The 16,521-nt window shown below is 37.2% G+C and overlaps 1 protein-coding gene across 2 annotated transcripts in view; it reads left to right on the top strand.

Annotated features, from left to right (window-relative positions):
- Window positions 1-16,521, top strand: part of USO1 (USO1 vesicle transport factor) — a 76,743-nt gene that overhangs the window by 36,635 nt on the left and 23,587 nt on the right. For both annotated transcript variants that reach the window (XM_079772247.1, XM_079772248.1), the window contains exons 9-10: window positions 11,454-11,632; window positions 15,085-15,225. In XM_079772247.1, coding sequence (XP_079628373.1) covers window positions 11,454-11,632; window positions 15,085-15,225 — 320 coding nt within the window. The remainder of the gene's footprint in view (window positions 1-11,453; window positions 11,633-15,084; window positions 15,226-16,521) is intronic.

The raw sequence follows: 16,521 nt of genomic DNA, 5'->3' as shown, positions 1-16,521 counted from the left end.
TATCTTTCACTATGGGTTGTTGTACTTAACAGAATTATATATAGGAATTTAAAGCCTAGGATGAAGGAAATTTCTTTCAGAGAAAGCATATGTTAGTTTCTGCCAAGCCTTGGGGGATCACATTACTCCAAATTCAAGACTTGAGATTTCCTAGAACACTCAGGCAATGCAAACTGAGGCTGCAAGATCTGTGAGGACTAGTTAACTTCTGGTCACTCTCACCCTGAAGATAAAGCCCTTTGAATTCTCAGCTTACTAGGTGGAGAGTTTTCTATTAGTTTTCCTTCCCACCTGTGTATGCTCCTGACTTTGATTTATTTTTCCTCTGCCCCATGAAACCTTCTAAATGAAAGTTTTAGATTTTTTAAGATTGAGAAATATATTCCCAGCCCAAAAGTACTTTATACTTATTTACCTCTCCAGATATCTATTTTCTCTTCAGCTTTAGCCTGTTAAATTGTCAACTCTTCATTGCTCCTAAGAAAAAAAAAATGAGTTCTGTTTTTCTATTTGAAAATGAGTTTATTTTTATTTACTTAACTTGGATTAGCCAGTAGAGTAGTATAGTGGGCAGTTGGCTATATGAATCTAGAGGGGAGAGCCAGCCTGAAGATGAAGATTTGAGAGTCTTCAGACTATAGATGATAAATAAAACAAAATTAGATAAACAAGGAAGATTAGATGAGTCACTTAGGATGAGAATGGAAATGCTAGGACAGAACCTAAGGTATGCCAGTAAATATGGGATAGTAAAGGGGTAGTTGGTAAAAGAGACTGAGAAGGAAAAGGCTGAGAGACGAGAGGAAAACTGCATTTTTAGAAGGGTCAGGGGAATGGGCAGCAGAGATGTGTCTGTGGGATTTAAAACATGGACATCATTAGTGACCTTTGTGAGAGCAGTTGTGTAATAGTATTTGCCTCTGGATTCAGATTGCAGTCTCAAAGAGTGAGTTAGAAGTGGGAAAGTAGAATAGTAAATAAAACTTGGAATTTGGGAAAAGCACGGGAGAGAGGTAAACATGAACTGGAGGTTTGACACGGATGTTTGTGTGTTTTTTATTTTTATTTGTTTGTTTTCTTGATTTTAGAGAGAGAGGTAAGGAGAGGGAGAGAGAGAAACATGGATGTGAGTTAGAAACATTGATCTGCTGCCTCCTGCATGCCCCCTACTGGGTATCAAGCCCACAACCCGGGCATGTGCCCTGACCGGAAATCGAACTGGCACCTTTTGGTGTATTTGACAATGCTCACATTCAAGGGAAACAATGGATGGTTTTTATGTTCTTAAATTTTTTATTGACATGAAATATTTTAAACATACAGAAAACAATAGAAAATAGCATAACAAACACTTGAGCACCTACCATTTAATTATATTAAATGCTTACATTTTGCCATTCATATATCAGATTTTTTTAAATAAATAAAACACAACAGTTAAGTCCTTTATATAACCATTCTAATATTTTCCCCAACCTTCCTTCTCTAAGATCACAATATTCTGATTTTGTTGTTTTTCCTTCCTATGTGTGCTTTCATACTTTCAGTACTTATTTGTGTGAGTCTATATATACACATTCTATCTAATAAAAGAGTAATATGCAAATTGACCTTACCTCCGCTACATCCACAAGACACGCCCACCAGCCAATCAGGAGCAAGTATGCAAATTAACCCAACCAGGATGGCTGCAGCCACGGAGAGAGCAGGAGGCTTGGGTTGCCCCCTGCAATGGAGGAAGCCAAGCTTTCCACATGCCCTGGCGGGCCCAGGCCACGGCTCAAGGCTACAAAGTTTCAATTACAGAAGATAAATAAATCCCAGATACCAGGGCCTCCGCTTGGGTCGCCAGGGGGTGTGGCCTGCCTGAAAACCACCACAGGCCCCTCGCCCAGGCTGCCCCATGCCCCAAGGGAACCCCCACCCTGATCCGGGACACCCTTCAGGGCAAACCAGCCGGCCCCCACCAGTGCACCAGGCCTCTATCCTATCTAATAAAAGAATAATATGCAAATTGACCGTCACTCCAACACACAAAATAGCTGCCCTCATGTGGACACAAGATGGCCAGCAGGGGAAGGCAGTTGGGAGGGACCAGGTCTGCAAGGGAGGACAGTTGTGGGCAATCAGGCCAGCAGGGGAGGGCAGTTGGGAGGGATCAGGCCTGCAAGGGAGGGCAGTTGGGGGCTATCAAGCCTGCAGGGGAGGGCAGTTAAGGGTGACCAGGCCAGCAGAGGAGGGCGACTGTGCCTGCAGGGAAGGGCAGTTGGGGGGGACCCAGGCCTGCAGGGGAGAGCAGTTGGGGGGGACCAGATCTGCAGGGGAGGGCAGTTAGGGGTGACCAGGCCTGCAGGGGAAGGCAGTTAGGGGCAAACAGGCTGGCAGGGGAGCAGTTAGGCATCAATCAGGCTGGCAGGGGAGTGGTTAGGGGGTGATCATATATATATGCCTAATATGCTAAGTGTCCAACCATTCATTTGACCATTTGACCAGTTGCTATCATGTGCACTGACCACCAGGGGACAGATGCTCCGACCAATAGGTTAGCTTGCTGCTGGGGTCCGGCTAATCGGGACTGGGCGAGACAGGCCCGACACACCCTGGAGCTCTCCTGTGGTCCCTCCCCGGCCCTGATCATGCACCAGTGGGGTCCCTCGGCCTGGTCTGTGCCCTCTTGCAATCCAGGACCCCTCGGGGGATGACGGAGAGCCAGTTTCGGCCCGATCCCTGCAGGCCAGGTCGAAGGACCCCACTGGTGCACGAATCCATGCACTGGGCCTCTAGTATAAACAATATATAGTATTATTTTGCAATATGTAGTATTATATAGCTAAACAATATATAGTATTATTTTGTAATGTGTAGTATATAGATAAGTATTCTGCTGAATATAATTTTACATCTTACTATTTTATTCAACATTTTTTTTGAGATTTATTTTTTTTTGAGATTTATTTATATTGATACATGTTACTCTAATTTATTAACTTTAAGTGCTATATATCATTCTGTAGTATGTACTGTGATCTATTATTTTTTTTAATTGAACTGACAGGTTGTATCTGGTTTTTGCTAATATAAACTGTTGTGAAGTCTTCATGTATCTATTTGTGTATGAAGTTTCTCTACATTATATACCTACAAATAGAATTATTCTTTTTCTCATCTTTTTTAATCCTCAAGAATATTTTTTCCATTGATTTTTAGAAATAGAGGTAGAGAGGGGAGGAAGGAAAAAAAGAAAGAGAGAGAGAAACATTGGTGTTAGAGAGACACATCGATTGGTTGCCTCCTGCATGTGCCTCAACCGGAGCTAGGGATCAAACCTGCAACCCAAGTATTTGTCCTTGACCTGGAATCGAACCCATTATCCTTCGGTGTGGAGCTACTGAGAACACTAGCTAGGACATTATCTTTAATAAGATTTTGCCAAATGGCTTTTTTAAGTAGTTTTATCTATCTATCCATTAGCATTGTTTCCAAGTTTCTGTTTTTTCACATCCTTGTGGATTCTTGTTTGCTTATTTGATGGATGTGAGATAGTACCTTTTGAGGTTTTATTTTGTTTCTTTAAACTCGTGAGATTAAGCATAATTTTGTGGATATATTTACCATCTATTTTTCATTGTTTGTTTGTCTTTTACCCCTCTGAATTACCTACTTGCCCATTTTAGTATAAGACCATTTTTTCTTTCCGGTTGGTTACTGGGAATTCTTTTATGTATTCTGGATACTAATCCTTTGTTTGTTATACATCTTCTAGTCTGTTTATAGTGTTTCTATTAAAATTTGAAATTTTAATGCAATCACTATTTTATAGTTTAATTTTTTGTGTCTTGTGTACGACATCTATCTCTAACTCAAGGTCGTAAGGAGATTTTCCATCATTTTCTTCTACTAAAGACTTTAAAATTTTGTCTTTTACATTTAAATAATATGGGTTTTGCATTTGAACAATGGTATGAAGTTTGTAATTAAATTTTCATATGTATGAAAGTCTGTTTGTGAGTTCTGTGTTCTGTTCCAATAGTCTGTTTGTCTAACTCTATACCAAAATAACACTCTTAATTACTAAAGCTTTCCTACCTTTTAGAATAGAGGAAAAATCACCTGTCTTGGCTCTTTTCAAAATTGTATTCACAGGCCTTTTCTTTTTTGTCTTTTCATTTGAATGCAACTTGTTTACTAGTCAAGTTCTATGAAAATCCCTGTTAGAATTTTGCTTAGAAATACATTGACTTTACAGATTAAGGAGAATAGCCATGTTTACTGTATTGACTTTTCCACCCATAAACCCTGGTATATCTCTTAATTTATTCAGGTTTTATGTCTTTCAGTCATGTTTTACAATTTTGAGCAAAGGAGTCTTATACCTTTTTTAGTAGATTCATTCTTAGGGATCTTATAGTTTTTGTTACCATATGAACAGAATCTTTCTATTACATCCTCAAATTGGTGGTTACTACTTGATTTTTGTATATTGATCTTATATCCAGTTAGTTCTAATGGGCTTTTTGTGTAGATAATCACATTTTCTACAAATAAGAGTAATCTTTTTTTTTTCCCTTTTCAATTATTATACCACTTTTCTTTTCAACTTATTTAATTAGAATCTTTACAGTGTTAAATGTTGCTGACCTTAATGAAAATGCCTTTACCATTAAGTTTGATTTTTACTAAGTGTTTTTATCAATGAATCTTGAATTTTAGTAAATGATTTTTTCTACATATATGGAAATTATCTGATTATTATTCTCCTTTAATCTAAGAGGGCTTTTTCTTTTAAAATGGGAGAGACTCCAATCACATAAGCAAGGAGAGATAGGGGAGATACAGGAGAGAGAGGATGATCAATCAGTGGTACATAATACCTGAAAAAGGAGAAAGAAATGGCATCCAGGGAGAGGAAGGAATTGAATTAAGATAGGAGAAGAAAGGGAGTTGAATTGAAGGAAGAGTCATATTCAAAGAGTGAAAGAAGAGGACATAGTTAATAATTAAGGAGATTAAAAATTATCTTTTGGAGAATAGGAGAGTTAGTTGAATATTTTAATTAGGAAATTTCAAGATAGGGATAAAGGCCTCATTAATATTGTTGATTTCACAGAAGAGTAGATTGCCCCCTCATCATCACCCCCAAATACTCAGCTACCTAGGTGAAGATGTAGAGAAAAAAACAAAAAACAGGCAGGTGATTTTTCATAGTATTGTGCCTTTTCTAAGAAGGTGCTATGAAAAGACAAGAGAGTTTAGCATATTATCTATAAAGTGGAAGAAATGAAGATCTATATAATCTCATTTATATAGGGAAAGAAGTAAAGACAGAGGAAGTTTCTAAAAAGGGAGAAAGACTTGTTAGGTTGAACATCTCAGGGAAGCCATAGGACAGATATATTGAGAATTCTTGAGCTAGGAAGATAGGAGGTTTTAGTAATAGAGGATTGTCTATTAAGATGACACCAAGGAACTGAGGTCTAGGTATTAGATCATTTGTCATTGAAATAGTCAAGAGTGATAGCAAACTTGGAGAAAGAAGCCTTTGAGTGAGAGGCCAGTGATGTTTTCAGTGAACGAAGAGTAGTGACCATGAATTTGTTACATAATTATAAGAGATGGTACAGCCAGATGGCCTGAGCCTCAAGGGAACAGATTTTTTTGACAGGGTAGAGGAACTATGATCTCTGGGAAATACACTGTGCTAAAAGGATCATAGATTCCATATCCTGACTCTAAGGAATATGAATTTCCTTCACTTGAGAACATTCCAGGATAATGCAGTTTCGTTAAAGAAAAGAAGCATTTCATGGAGTAATTGAGGGTGTAATAGGTTTATTAACCAATATTTTGGACTTTGAGGTAGCATCATGAAAGAGTTTGAAAAGAGGTTAAATGGGGAGAGGAAGCCCAAAGCATTCTAAGATGAGAAAATGGAAGAGCATATGTGACCAGAGGTGCATATTTTCTGAGGAAAGCGGGATTTTAAGGCAAGGTGGAATTACCTAGTCTTAAGGTTGTTAAGACAAGTTCCAGTAGCTCCTTGTAACTGGTACTGGCCCTCAGATCTAGAATTCATTTTGCACACTGGAAGGAAGGCCTGCCAGTTATAGTGAGGGCTTTGATATTCTGTTTCCTCCAGAGCCTTCAGATGGTCCTAATGGCAGATCTTATTTAATGGAGATTTATGGTCCTACATAAGAGACAGATATAGTGGTTCCTCCTCATGAGGTGTGAGTATCAGTCACATGGTTCAGCAACATGAGGTAAGGAAGCCTTCATTCTGGAGAGATCAGGACTGATTAAACTTGAGATTCTTTAAAAGTATTTGAAATGTGCAACTTCAACATTTTATTTTAAGTTAAATATAATAAATTTTTAAATGTAATTTCTATACTAACCTTTTAAGTTAGAGCCAGAAATTTTTTCTTTGAATATGGGTCTACTGATTGGAGTTTTTCACCATCTTCCTTGCATACATCACACCTATAATACATTATGTAGGATTTGCATTTTGTTTTCATTAAAATGGAGTGCAGGATCTGTATGGGTTTTTACAATTACTTTCCTTATTCTAGACTTGTATTACTACCCCTGCATAACAAGTCATTTTTAATGATTTGCTTTTATTGAGTTTTGCCAAATGCAAACATAGTTTTCATAAAAATAGCTCTGTTGTCATGTTTTGGCAGTTTACATAATAGTTAAATTAATAATCAGTGCAAATAGCATGATATATTTGTGAACAAAAGAAATTTATTTTTAGATACAATACCAAAAGCATAATCCATGAAAGAGAAAAATGATAAGTGGGACTTCATTAAAATTGAAATTTTCTCAGCAGAACATTCTGTTTAAGAAAATAAAAAGAGACTTCTGGTCAAGATGGTGGTGTAGGTAAATGCAGTACTCGCCTCCTCCTCCAACAACGGCATCAAAACTACAACTAAACTACAAAACAACCATTATTCAGAACCACCTGAAACCTAGCTGAATGGAAGTCCTACAACTAAGAATTTAAATAAAAAGCCACATTGAGATTGGTAGGAGGGGTGGAGTTAAGGAACAGGATGGTACCACACTCATGTGTAGTGGATAAAAATTGGGAGGAATATCTCTGCTGTGGAGGTCTCCCCTGAGGAGTAACGTTACCAGGCCACCCAGCCCAGGGTTCCAGTGCCAGGAAGAGAAATCCCCACAATCTTTGGCTGTAAAAACCAAAGGGAATTGTGGCTGAGTGAGATGGAGAGCTTCTGGAGACCCAGGCAATTCCTCTTAAAGGGCCTGCACACAGACTTACTCTGACTTACTCCTTCAAGAGTTCCAACGGGGATAGCAGCTCAAAAGGCACCAGGAACATGCAATGAGGAACTGAAGTATTTGGCATCAGGGCAAGAGCTGGGGGGTCAGCTTTTTCCCAGAGAAAAGTGCTGGCAGAGGCCATTTTCCTTTTTTTGAGCTCTCTGCCAACAAAGCTGGCAGAAGGGCACCATATCTGAGTCTCTGTCAACCTGGCTCACACTGTTTGCCCTGCTCTGTTGATTCCCTGAGACCCCCACCCCACCCATGTGGCTTTTCTATATAATGGCCTATCTTTGCTGACACTTTTCTAAAATCTCTCAAACAAGCCACATCTGGCCTTGTTGTGCCCTGTACCTTTTGCTAAGTTGTCCCCAGGCCTGGCACTAGCTGCATCTAGCCTTGGTTCACAGTTAGCCTTACCTGGGCACCTCTAAGCCCAGCACAAGTAACAGCCATCTGCAGATCTCTTTGTAGTTCATGCCAGGTGGCCCCAGGCAGAACACACATGGTGGCTCACCTTAGCCTGCACCTCCCAGGAGGCCCCAGAGCCAGCACAACCAGTGGACAGCTTCAAATTACATCAAAGCATCACCCAGCCACTTCCACAAGTGACACAAGGGGTAGATTCAAGTGGGCACCAGAGCCCCACTGAAGTAAGTTCTTCTCTGTGGGGCGGGCTCCTACACAGTTGATCCTCTATGGTGATTGGTGGTCATAGCCAGTCCTTGCAGCCAATCAACCTGGGGGTAAATTCAGTCCACTGATGTGCCAACAGCAATCAAGGCTCAACTACAACAGGAGGGCATACATAGCCCACATGGGGGCATACATGGAGTGCCCAGCTCAGGTGAATGGGGAAGCTGTGCCACTGGACCCTACAAGATACCTACTACATTAGGCCACTCTACCAAGCCTGGGAGATGCAGCAGCTCTACCTCATACATAGAAACAAACACAGGGAGGTTGCCAAATGAGGGGACAAAGAAACATGTTTCAAATGAAAGAACAGAACAAAATTCTAAACGAAATGGAGACAAGTAATATAAATGCAGAATTCAAATCATTGGTTACAAGGATTCTCGGTGAACTTAGTGAGAACTTCAACACCATAAAAAAGGACCAGTCACTAACTGAAATGAAGAATAATTTACAGGGAATCGATAGGAGAGTAGATGAAGCTGAGAATCAAATCAGTGATTTGGAATATAAGGAAGTACAAAAACACCCAATCAGAACAACAAAAAGAAAAATGAATCCAAAAAAATGAAGGTAGTGTAAGGAGCCTCTAGGACAACTTCAAGTGTACCAACATTCACATCATGGGTGTGCCAGAAAGAGAGCGAGAAATTGAAAGCCTATTTGATAAAAGAATGACAGAAAACTTCCCTAACCTGGTGAAGGAAATAGACAATATAAATCCAGGAAGCACAGAGGGTTTCAAACAAGATGAGCCCAGGGAGGCCCACACCAAGACACATCATAATTAAAATGCAAAAAGTTAAAGAGAGAATCTTAAAAGCAGCAAGAGAAAAGCAATTAGTTACCAACAAGGGAACTCCCAGTGTCAGCTGATTTCTCAACAGAAACTTTGCAGGCCAGTAGGGATTGGCAAGAAATACTCCAAGTGATAAAAAACAAGGACCTACAACTAGGATTACCCAGCAAAGCTATCACTTAGATTCAAAAGACATATAAAGAGCTCCCCACATAAGAAAAAGCTAAAGAAACTTATTACCACCAAACCAGAATTACATGAAATGTTAAAAAGTCGTCTTTAAGAAAAATAAAGGGGGAAAAAGAGAAAAATATATGAACAGTAAAACGGCAATAAATATATATCTATCAATAATTAAATCTGAAAAACTAAACAAGCAGAGCAGAAACCGACTCAAAGATTTTGATGGTTGCTAATGGGAAAGGGGCTGGGGGGGGGGGCGGGGATGAGTGGAGAAGGTGAAGGAATTTAGAAGTACAAATTGGTTGTTACAGAATTAATCATGGGGATGTAAAGTATAGCATAGGGAATATAGTCAGTAATATTCTAATAACTATGTATGGTGTCAGATGGGTGGGAGATTTATTGGGATGATCACTTAGTAATTTATGTAATGTCTAATTACTGGGGTATACACCTGAAACTAATATAATATTGTATGTCAACTATAATTGAAAAATTGAAAAATGATATAAATAAATTTTAAAATAGAAATGGAAAGATAGGCCACAGACAGGAAGAAAATAATACATATCTGAAAAAGGACTTGTATCCAAATTATACAGTGGACTCTTAAAATTCAACAAAATAAACAAGCAAAACTCCAATTATAAAATGGACAAAAGTGAACAAACACATTACCAAAGAAGAGATATAGATGGCAAATAGCACATGAAGAGATGCTCAAAATTATATGTCATTAGGAAAATGCAAATTAAAATAATGAGCTATCACTACACACTATTAAGATGGCAAAAATATAGAACACTGAAAATACCAAAAGCAGGCAAGGATGTAGTAAGTACTACAGAAACTCTCATTCATTGCTAGTGGGAATGCAAATTGGTACAACCACTTTGGAATACATTTTGGCAGTTTCTTACCAAGCTAAACATACCTTTATCACTCAATCCAATAGTCACTCTCCTTGCTATTTACCCAAATGAGTGGAAAATTTATATGCACACAAAATCCTGCACATGAATGTTTATAGCAACTTTATTTGCAATTGCCAAAACTTGGAAGCATCTAAAATGTCCTTCACAATAAAAAGTTAACAAACCATGAAAAGACATGGAGGAACCTTAAATGCATATTGCTAAGTTAAGCCCATCTGAAAGTTTACATTGTCTGTGACCTAACCAACTGACATATGTAAAAGACAAAAGTATATAGAGACAGTTGTCAGGGATTTGGGGGAAAGAGGAATGAATAGGTATAACACAGGATTTTAAAGCATGACACTATTCTGTATGATACTGTAATGGCAGATATATGACATTGTACATGTGTCAACCCATAGAACTGTTCAACACAAAGAGTGAACCCTAATGTAAACTATGGACTTGAATAATGTATCAGTATTCGTTCATGAGTCACAACAAATGTGCCACACTAATGCTAAAAGATAATAGTAAGAGAAACGGAAAGAAATAAAGTATATTAATTTTTAAAAATTGATTATTGTAGACATAAAGCTTAACTACTAAGAGCAGAAGTATAGGTGTACTGCACAAAAGAACCTGCTAGCTGTAAGCATCCAGCATCATCCATATGCTTCATTGAGAGAAACAGATCATTGCTTAAACTAGCACTTGATAAAGTAGAGATCAGTAGTTGGAGAGCTTCAGCTGTGATAAAAGTGTTACCTGTTGTGTGGATGAAACTACTCTGGAGAGTGTGTTTTGTAAGCAAAGAAGAAAAAATGGAGAACAGAATCATGAATGATAGGAAGGAAGCCAGAGGAGTGGCCAGCGATCCCTAAGGAAAACCAGGAAAGAGCAAGTTTTTTGGGGAACCAAGGGAAGAGGAAGTTTCAAGGAAGAGACAGAGAGACAACAATGTCTAGTGGTTCTTAGAAATTAAGATATGATTAATTCATTCAACAAATATTTAATAGTGACGTATTATGTATACACCTGATATCTTGTCTCTGTCTCTGCAGCGGATACAGAGTAGGTCACTGTATCCTAGTACGGCATTCACAAATTCCTGTCTTCATAAATTATAATCTATTGGAGAAGATATCAAAATAAAAGGAGCAGGCTACTATGAAAGCATGTAGCTAGTGATGCTAGCTAAGTTAGTCATTGGGTCTTGGTGATTATTCCTGAAGAAATTATATTTAACCTGGGATTTGAAGAAAATATCTGAATTACTGAGGTAACACATATGTACATAGTTGAACATAGAAGTCAAAGAGGTCATTAGCGGACCTGAGAAAGAACACACAGATTGTGGCCGTCAGGAGTCAGAACAGCTCTCTGCCTTGCCATACTGAAGAGATGTTGAGTGTGGAGATTTCTCTCTCTCTCTCTCTCTCTCTCTCTCTCTCTCTCTCTCTCTCTCTCTCTCTCTCTCTCTCTCTTTTTGATGTTTAGAGATTGAATTTTCCTTCAGGTCTTATCAGCCTTAACACTTCCATTTTACATTCTTTCCTCAGGTATAGTAGTGGAAGATTGTCTGATTTTGCTCCAAAACTTGTTAAAAAACAACAATTCCAATCAAAATTTTTTTAAAGAAGGCTCATATATTCAACGTATGAAACCTTGGTTTGAAGTTGGAGATGAAAATTCTGGCTGGTCTGCACAGAAAGTAACAAATCTGCACCTAATGCTACAGGTATATTGAACTTAGACATAAATGTGGTAAGAATTTTGACTGTAATCCTTTCAAAGAAAAGTAAACTCATTTTTAATAAAAACCAGGATGTTCAGTAGATTTCAGGTCGGCTTTTTTAAAAATTTCCTTATAATATGGAAATGGATCCCCTTCACCCCTCCATACACACCCCTATCATTCAGCTTTAATAATTATTACATCTGGCAATTTTGTTTCATTTTTTTATTCCCCTCTCTCACCCTGCAGGATTATTTTAAAGCGAATCCAAACATAGTTTCCTGATGAGTTTTACAACAGAAGATAATCAATTACAGTGTTGACTTGGAATTTTTTAAATGTGCTTTTTTTAATGAAGACTCTGATGTAAATTTTAATATTTAGAATAATTAAGTTCAACAAATAAATTCATTCAGAAAACATTTACTGAGGGCCAGGCACTGAATGCTAGTAAATGAATTATAATGTCTCTATCCCCAAAGATAGATAGTCTGAATTTTAAGTCCAATACAAATTAAATTGACAAATCACCTCTAATTTTATTTAAGCTTTATTGTAATAGATAGTGAAAGTGAGGACAGTAGGATCCCAAATTACTTCTGCATCAGAGAAAATTATAAAGTTCTTTGAAGCATTTTACTTATTTACTCCTTTATTGAATTTCCTATTCCAAACACTTAAGTTTAGACTGCCTCCTAACTTACTCTGGTGAATCTTACGGGTCTTTGAATGTCTGTGAATTGTGCCTGCATCTCTGAAGTTGTGTTCTGCAAAACTAGATTGTTAATTTCTCTAGTAATTAGAGTCTTAATACTGTTGCATGCCCAGGAAGTTGCTTACATAGGTTTGATTGATAATTAGGGTCACCATATACCCCAGTTTGCCAGAACAGTATTCGTTTTACAATTACTCAGTGTCATCTTTTGCTTCAAGTGTCCCTATTTGGGTAATAAATTATATAGTTACTCTATTCAGAATGTGCCTAAACATTGTTAGGAAAATATTTTGTAGAAGAACATGGGCAGAATCTTTCTATTTATACTCCCAACTTCATTATTTCTATTTTCACATGTCAGTATTGCACATTTCAAGACTTTGTTAGTTTATGTTTTTTAGAACAGGGTTCCAAGTGGTAAACTTGATGTCTTTGCTCAACACTGCTTTCTTGATAAAGGAAATTCCTCTAGAAAAGTAATTTACAAAATGTGATTAGAGAGAGTGAAGGGATCTGATGATGTACAAAAACTTACAAATTTCCTATCAAACAGTGGAAATTTAAATTGCTTGAGGAGCCTACTCATGTTTTATAGTGTAGGATACTATGTAAAGAATTATTTTTGAAGACAGTGTCACTGTTTAAAAAGTAAAGTACTCATTTAACCCCAAAAAATTTTAGAATAGAGTGTTACATGTAAACAGAAGAACAGAACCTGGCCTGTGTGGCTCAGTTGGTTGGAGTGTGTCCCATATACCAAAAGGTTGCAGGTTCAGTTCCCAGTCCGGGCACATAACTAGGTTGCGGGTTTGATCCCTGATTGGGGTGCATGCAAGAGGCAACTGATCGATGTTTCTCTCTCTGTCATCGATGTTTCAGTCTCTCTCTTTTTCTCCTTCTCTCCTTCCCTCCCTCTCTCCCCCTTTTCCCTCTCTCTCTCTCCCCCTTCCTTTCTCTCTAAAAAAATCAATAAGACATCTTCAGGTGAGGATTTTTAAAAAATAGAAAAATACTGTTATTATTCTATTTACATAGTAAGTTGGTTAAGCATCCTTTCCTTTTAAAAAGTAACAAACTAACTAGATACTAATCTTGAAGAACATAAACGTCAGAGTAAAACTGATGTTTAATTTATATATTCTCCACCTTAAAGATTGAGTAGTTGGAGCATTCATGACTTCATAGGCCACAAGTTATTTTCTGCTTTTCAGTCTGTTGAATGCTCTTTCTTTATAGCTATATTCAGGGATGTTTGTATTTCAAGCACATAAAAAGACGTCATAAATGATGATAAACAATCCTTTTTTGGATAGACACACCCTAACTGGAATTATTCATCTTTACAGTTATAATCATAATTGAATTCCAAGCCACTAAAAGTTGAAATTGATCTGCTTGAGAATATTTCACGCCAAGATTTGCAGATTGAATTTGGGGGGAAGAATCTTTTTGAAAAGTTTTGTTAGTCATAAAACATTTTAATTTTTTTGAATGATAGTTTAATGTCTAATTCTGCCTCCCAGAAAGTTAATTATCTTATGAGAGGATCTTTTTTCAGTATTCGGGAGTTTAAATTATTACAAACTTAATCTATATAATGAGTCAAAATCTGCTTTCTTAGCCATATAATAAGGACTCCCTCTTTTTTTCAACCATTCTTTCTACTTTTCTTTCATCTAGAAATTGATAATTATTTTTTCTGTATTTCCTTCATCAATAAAAATATCTAACTGCTATTAGATCATATTAAGAAGTTATTATTTTAATGGCTTGATGACTGTGTTTTCTAAAATCCATATCAGTTAGAGGTAATTATAGAAATATTTGTTGGAGAAATGACAAATAGCTTGATATTTGCTTATAAAAAATTTTAAGTAGGGATAGGAAGATAATAAATTTTAAAAACAACAACAACAAAAAATTTTAATGGAAATCTAACTAGAAAGGTCCAAGGAGAAGAACCGATGTGAAATCCTAAAGCCTCTCTCTAGTATCATCAATCTATTAGTTAACTCTCTTAGTTAAGTATTATCATAAATGTCCCATTTGATTTTGATATACAAGATTTTATACACACATAAACATATAACTCTAGTTTTAAAATGCAAGCTATATATAAAATTATTTTGAAGATGTAACTGTGCTGAACACTTATTTGGGATGACTTTTTCATGTTTCTTAAATTTCATGTTTAAGTTCAGACTAATCTAATCATAGGATCCGAATTAAGGACTTAATTAGCATTAACAAGCAGTGGGGCCAACCCCTTGCCTAATGCATGAATCTTCTACCATGTCTCCAGTTGTTAGTTTATCCTCTCTTTAAATATTTCCGGTTTAGGAGGAATTTAAACACCTCCACCCATTCTGTTTTCAGACCTGCTCATCCTTACTTCAATAAGAAATCTTACTTTGATAAAATACCACCCTGTTACTTATTCATTCATTCATTCATTTATTGAGTGTGGACTATGTGCTTATTTGGTATACAAAAATGACCGAGGTAGTTTCTACTCTCTGGGAGTTCACAGTCACTGAAGGAGACGAACTTAGGATTAACATGTAGTATAACAGAACTATTGTCATGATAGCATAAAGGAAAGAGCACCCAGATCTGGCTGAGCAGGTGAGGGCATTCTTCACATAGATCTTTTTTTGTTGCTATAGATTAAATTTGCTTCAAGACTTTATTTTAAAGTCTTTGATCTTTAAAAGACATCTGTTTTCTCTTTCTTTCGCAGCTTATTCGTGTCCTGGTATCTCCCACCAACCCTCCTGGTGCTACCAGTAGCTGCCAGAAAGCCATGTTCCAGTGTGGCTTATTGCAGCAGCTTTGCACTATCCTAATGGCTACTGGAATTCCTGCTGATATCCTGACTGAGGTAAACTGAATGAAGGCAGAGACTGCTCTGTGGAAGTTGAAATCCTAAGAATTACCAGAAAGAATTAAATATCAGCTAAAGAAAAAACAGCAATAGTTAACTATTTTTATGTGTTAAGAGTCCTTATTGATCCTACTAAAACATAATTAGCATAATGATGACAGTATCAATTCCAAAGGTGGACTCATTCATCAAGTTTAATACCTTTTTATTTTTCTCGACACATGCACATTAAAAGCACAGATAATAATAAAAGTTTTATAACAAAAACAGCTGTCTTCAACCTCTCTCCTCCCTATGATCAGTCCCACTACCCTCCTGTATAGGCCTCCTACTTTACTTCCCTTGTTACCCCAGTAACTTATTTTTAAATCAATAATCAAGGCTTATAGTCTTACAACTATATTTATACCGTCCCCTGCTGAGCCAAAGAGAGCCCTATGTCTTTTTTAAAAATACCCCTTGCTCTTGTTTGTGTTATAATAGTGTTCTTTTTTGCATTTTATTTTCTGGAAACCTTCCATCATCCTGCTCCAATATGGACTGGTTATTCTCTACTTCTGCCACTCGACTCTTGTCCTGGACTTTCATTCACCATTCCTCCTAGGAGTTCCTTTCGCCTCTCTCTTGACTTGGATTCCTTAGTTACGGATTCCATGTCTTCCCCCGACCCCCCATTTCATTATCTTATTTTAGTTAACTTCTTGAAAAGGGATAAATGGCAAGAGAATATGTTTTTAGTTTTATGTTATTCCTTCAGAGTTAATTTGAAGTTTGGCTAGGGATAGAATTCAGAGTTGGAAATTACTTGCACTCAGCTTTCAGAACATTATTCCAGTGTTATTGAAGCCATCTTGAATCTTAATCCTTTTTATAGAATCTGCTTTTTTCTCTCTAAATCTTTTGGAATCTTCATTTCTGGTTTTCTGAAATTTACTGATGATATGCTGTACTGTAGAACTGTTTTTCCTCCATTTATTTGAAAGAGCACTCACTGGGCCCTTTCAAGCCAGAGACAAATGTCCTTCAGTTCTGAGGATGTTTTTGTATTCCATGATAATGTTCCCTTTTCTCTTCTGTTTTTCCAACTCTATTAATAGATTTTTGGACTTTCTGGACCTATTTTGTTTTTTTAATTCTATTTTCTTGGAGGTTTTTTTCAACTTTATTCTTTCTCTCTCTCTCTCTCTCTCTCTCTCTCTCTCTCTCTCTCTCTCTCTCTCTCTGTGTGTGTGTGTGTGTGTGTGTGTGTGTGTGTGTGTGTTAATCCTCACCCAAGGATATTTTTTCCATTGA

Source organism: Cnephaeus nilssonii, assembly GCF_951640355.1.
Source record: "Cnephaeus nilssonii genome assembly, chromosome: 1".
NCBI classification, from domain to species: Eukaryota; Metazoa; Chordata; class Mammalia; order Chiroptera; family Vespertilionidae; genus Cnephaeus; species Cnephaeus nilssonii.
This window is presented reverse-complemented; position numbering and strand designations above follow the sequence as displayed.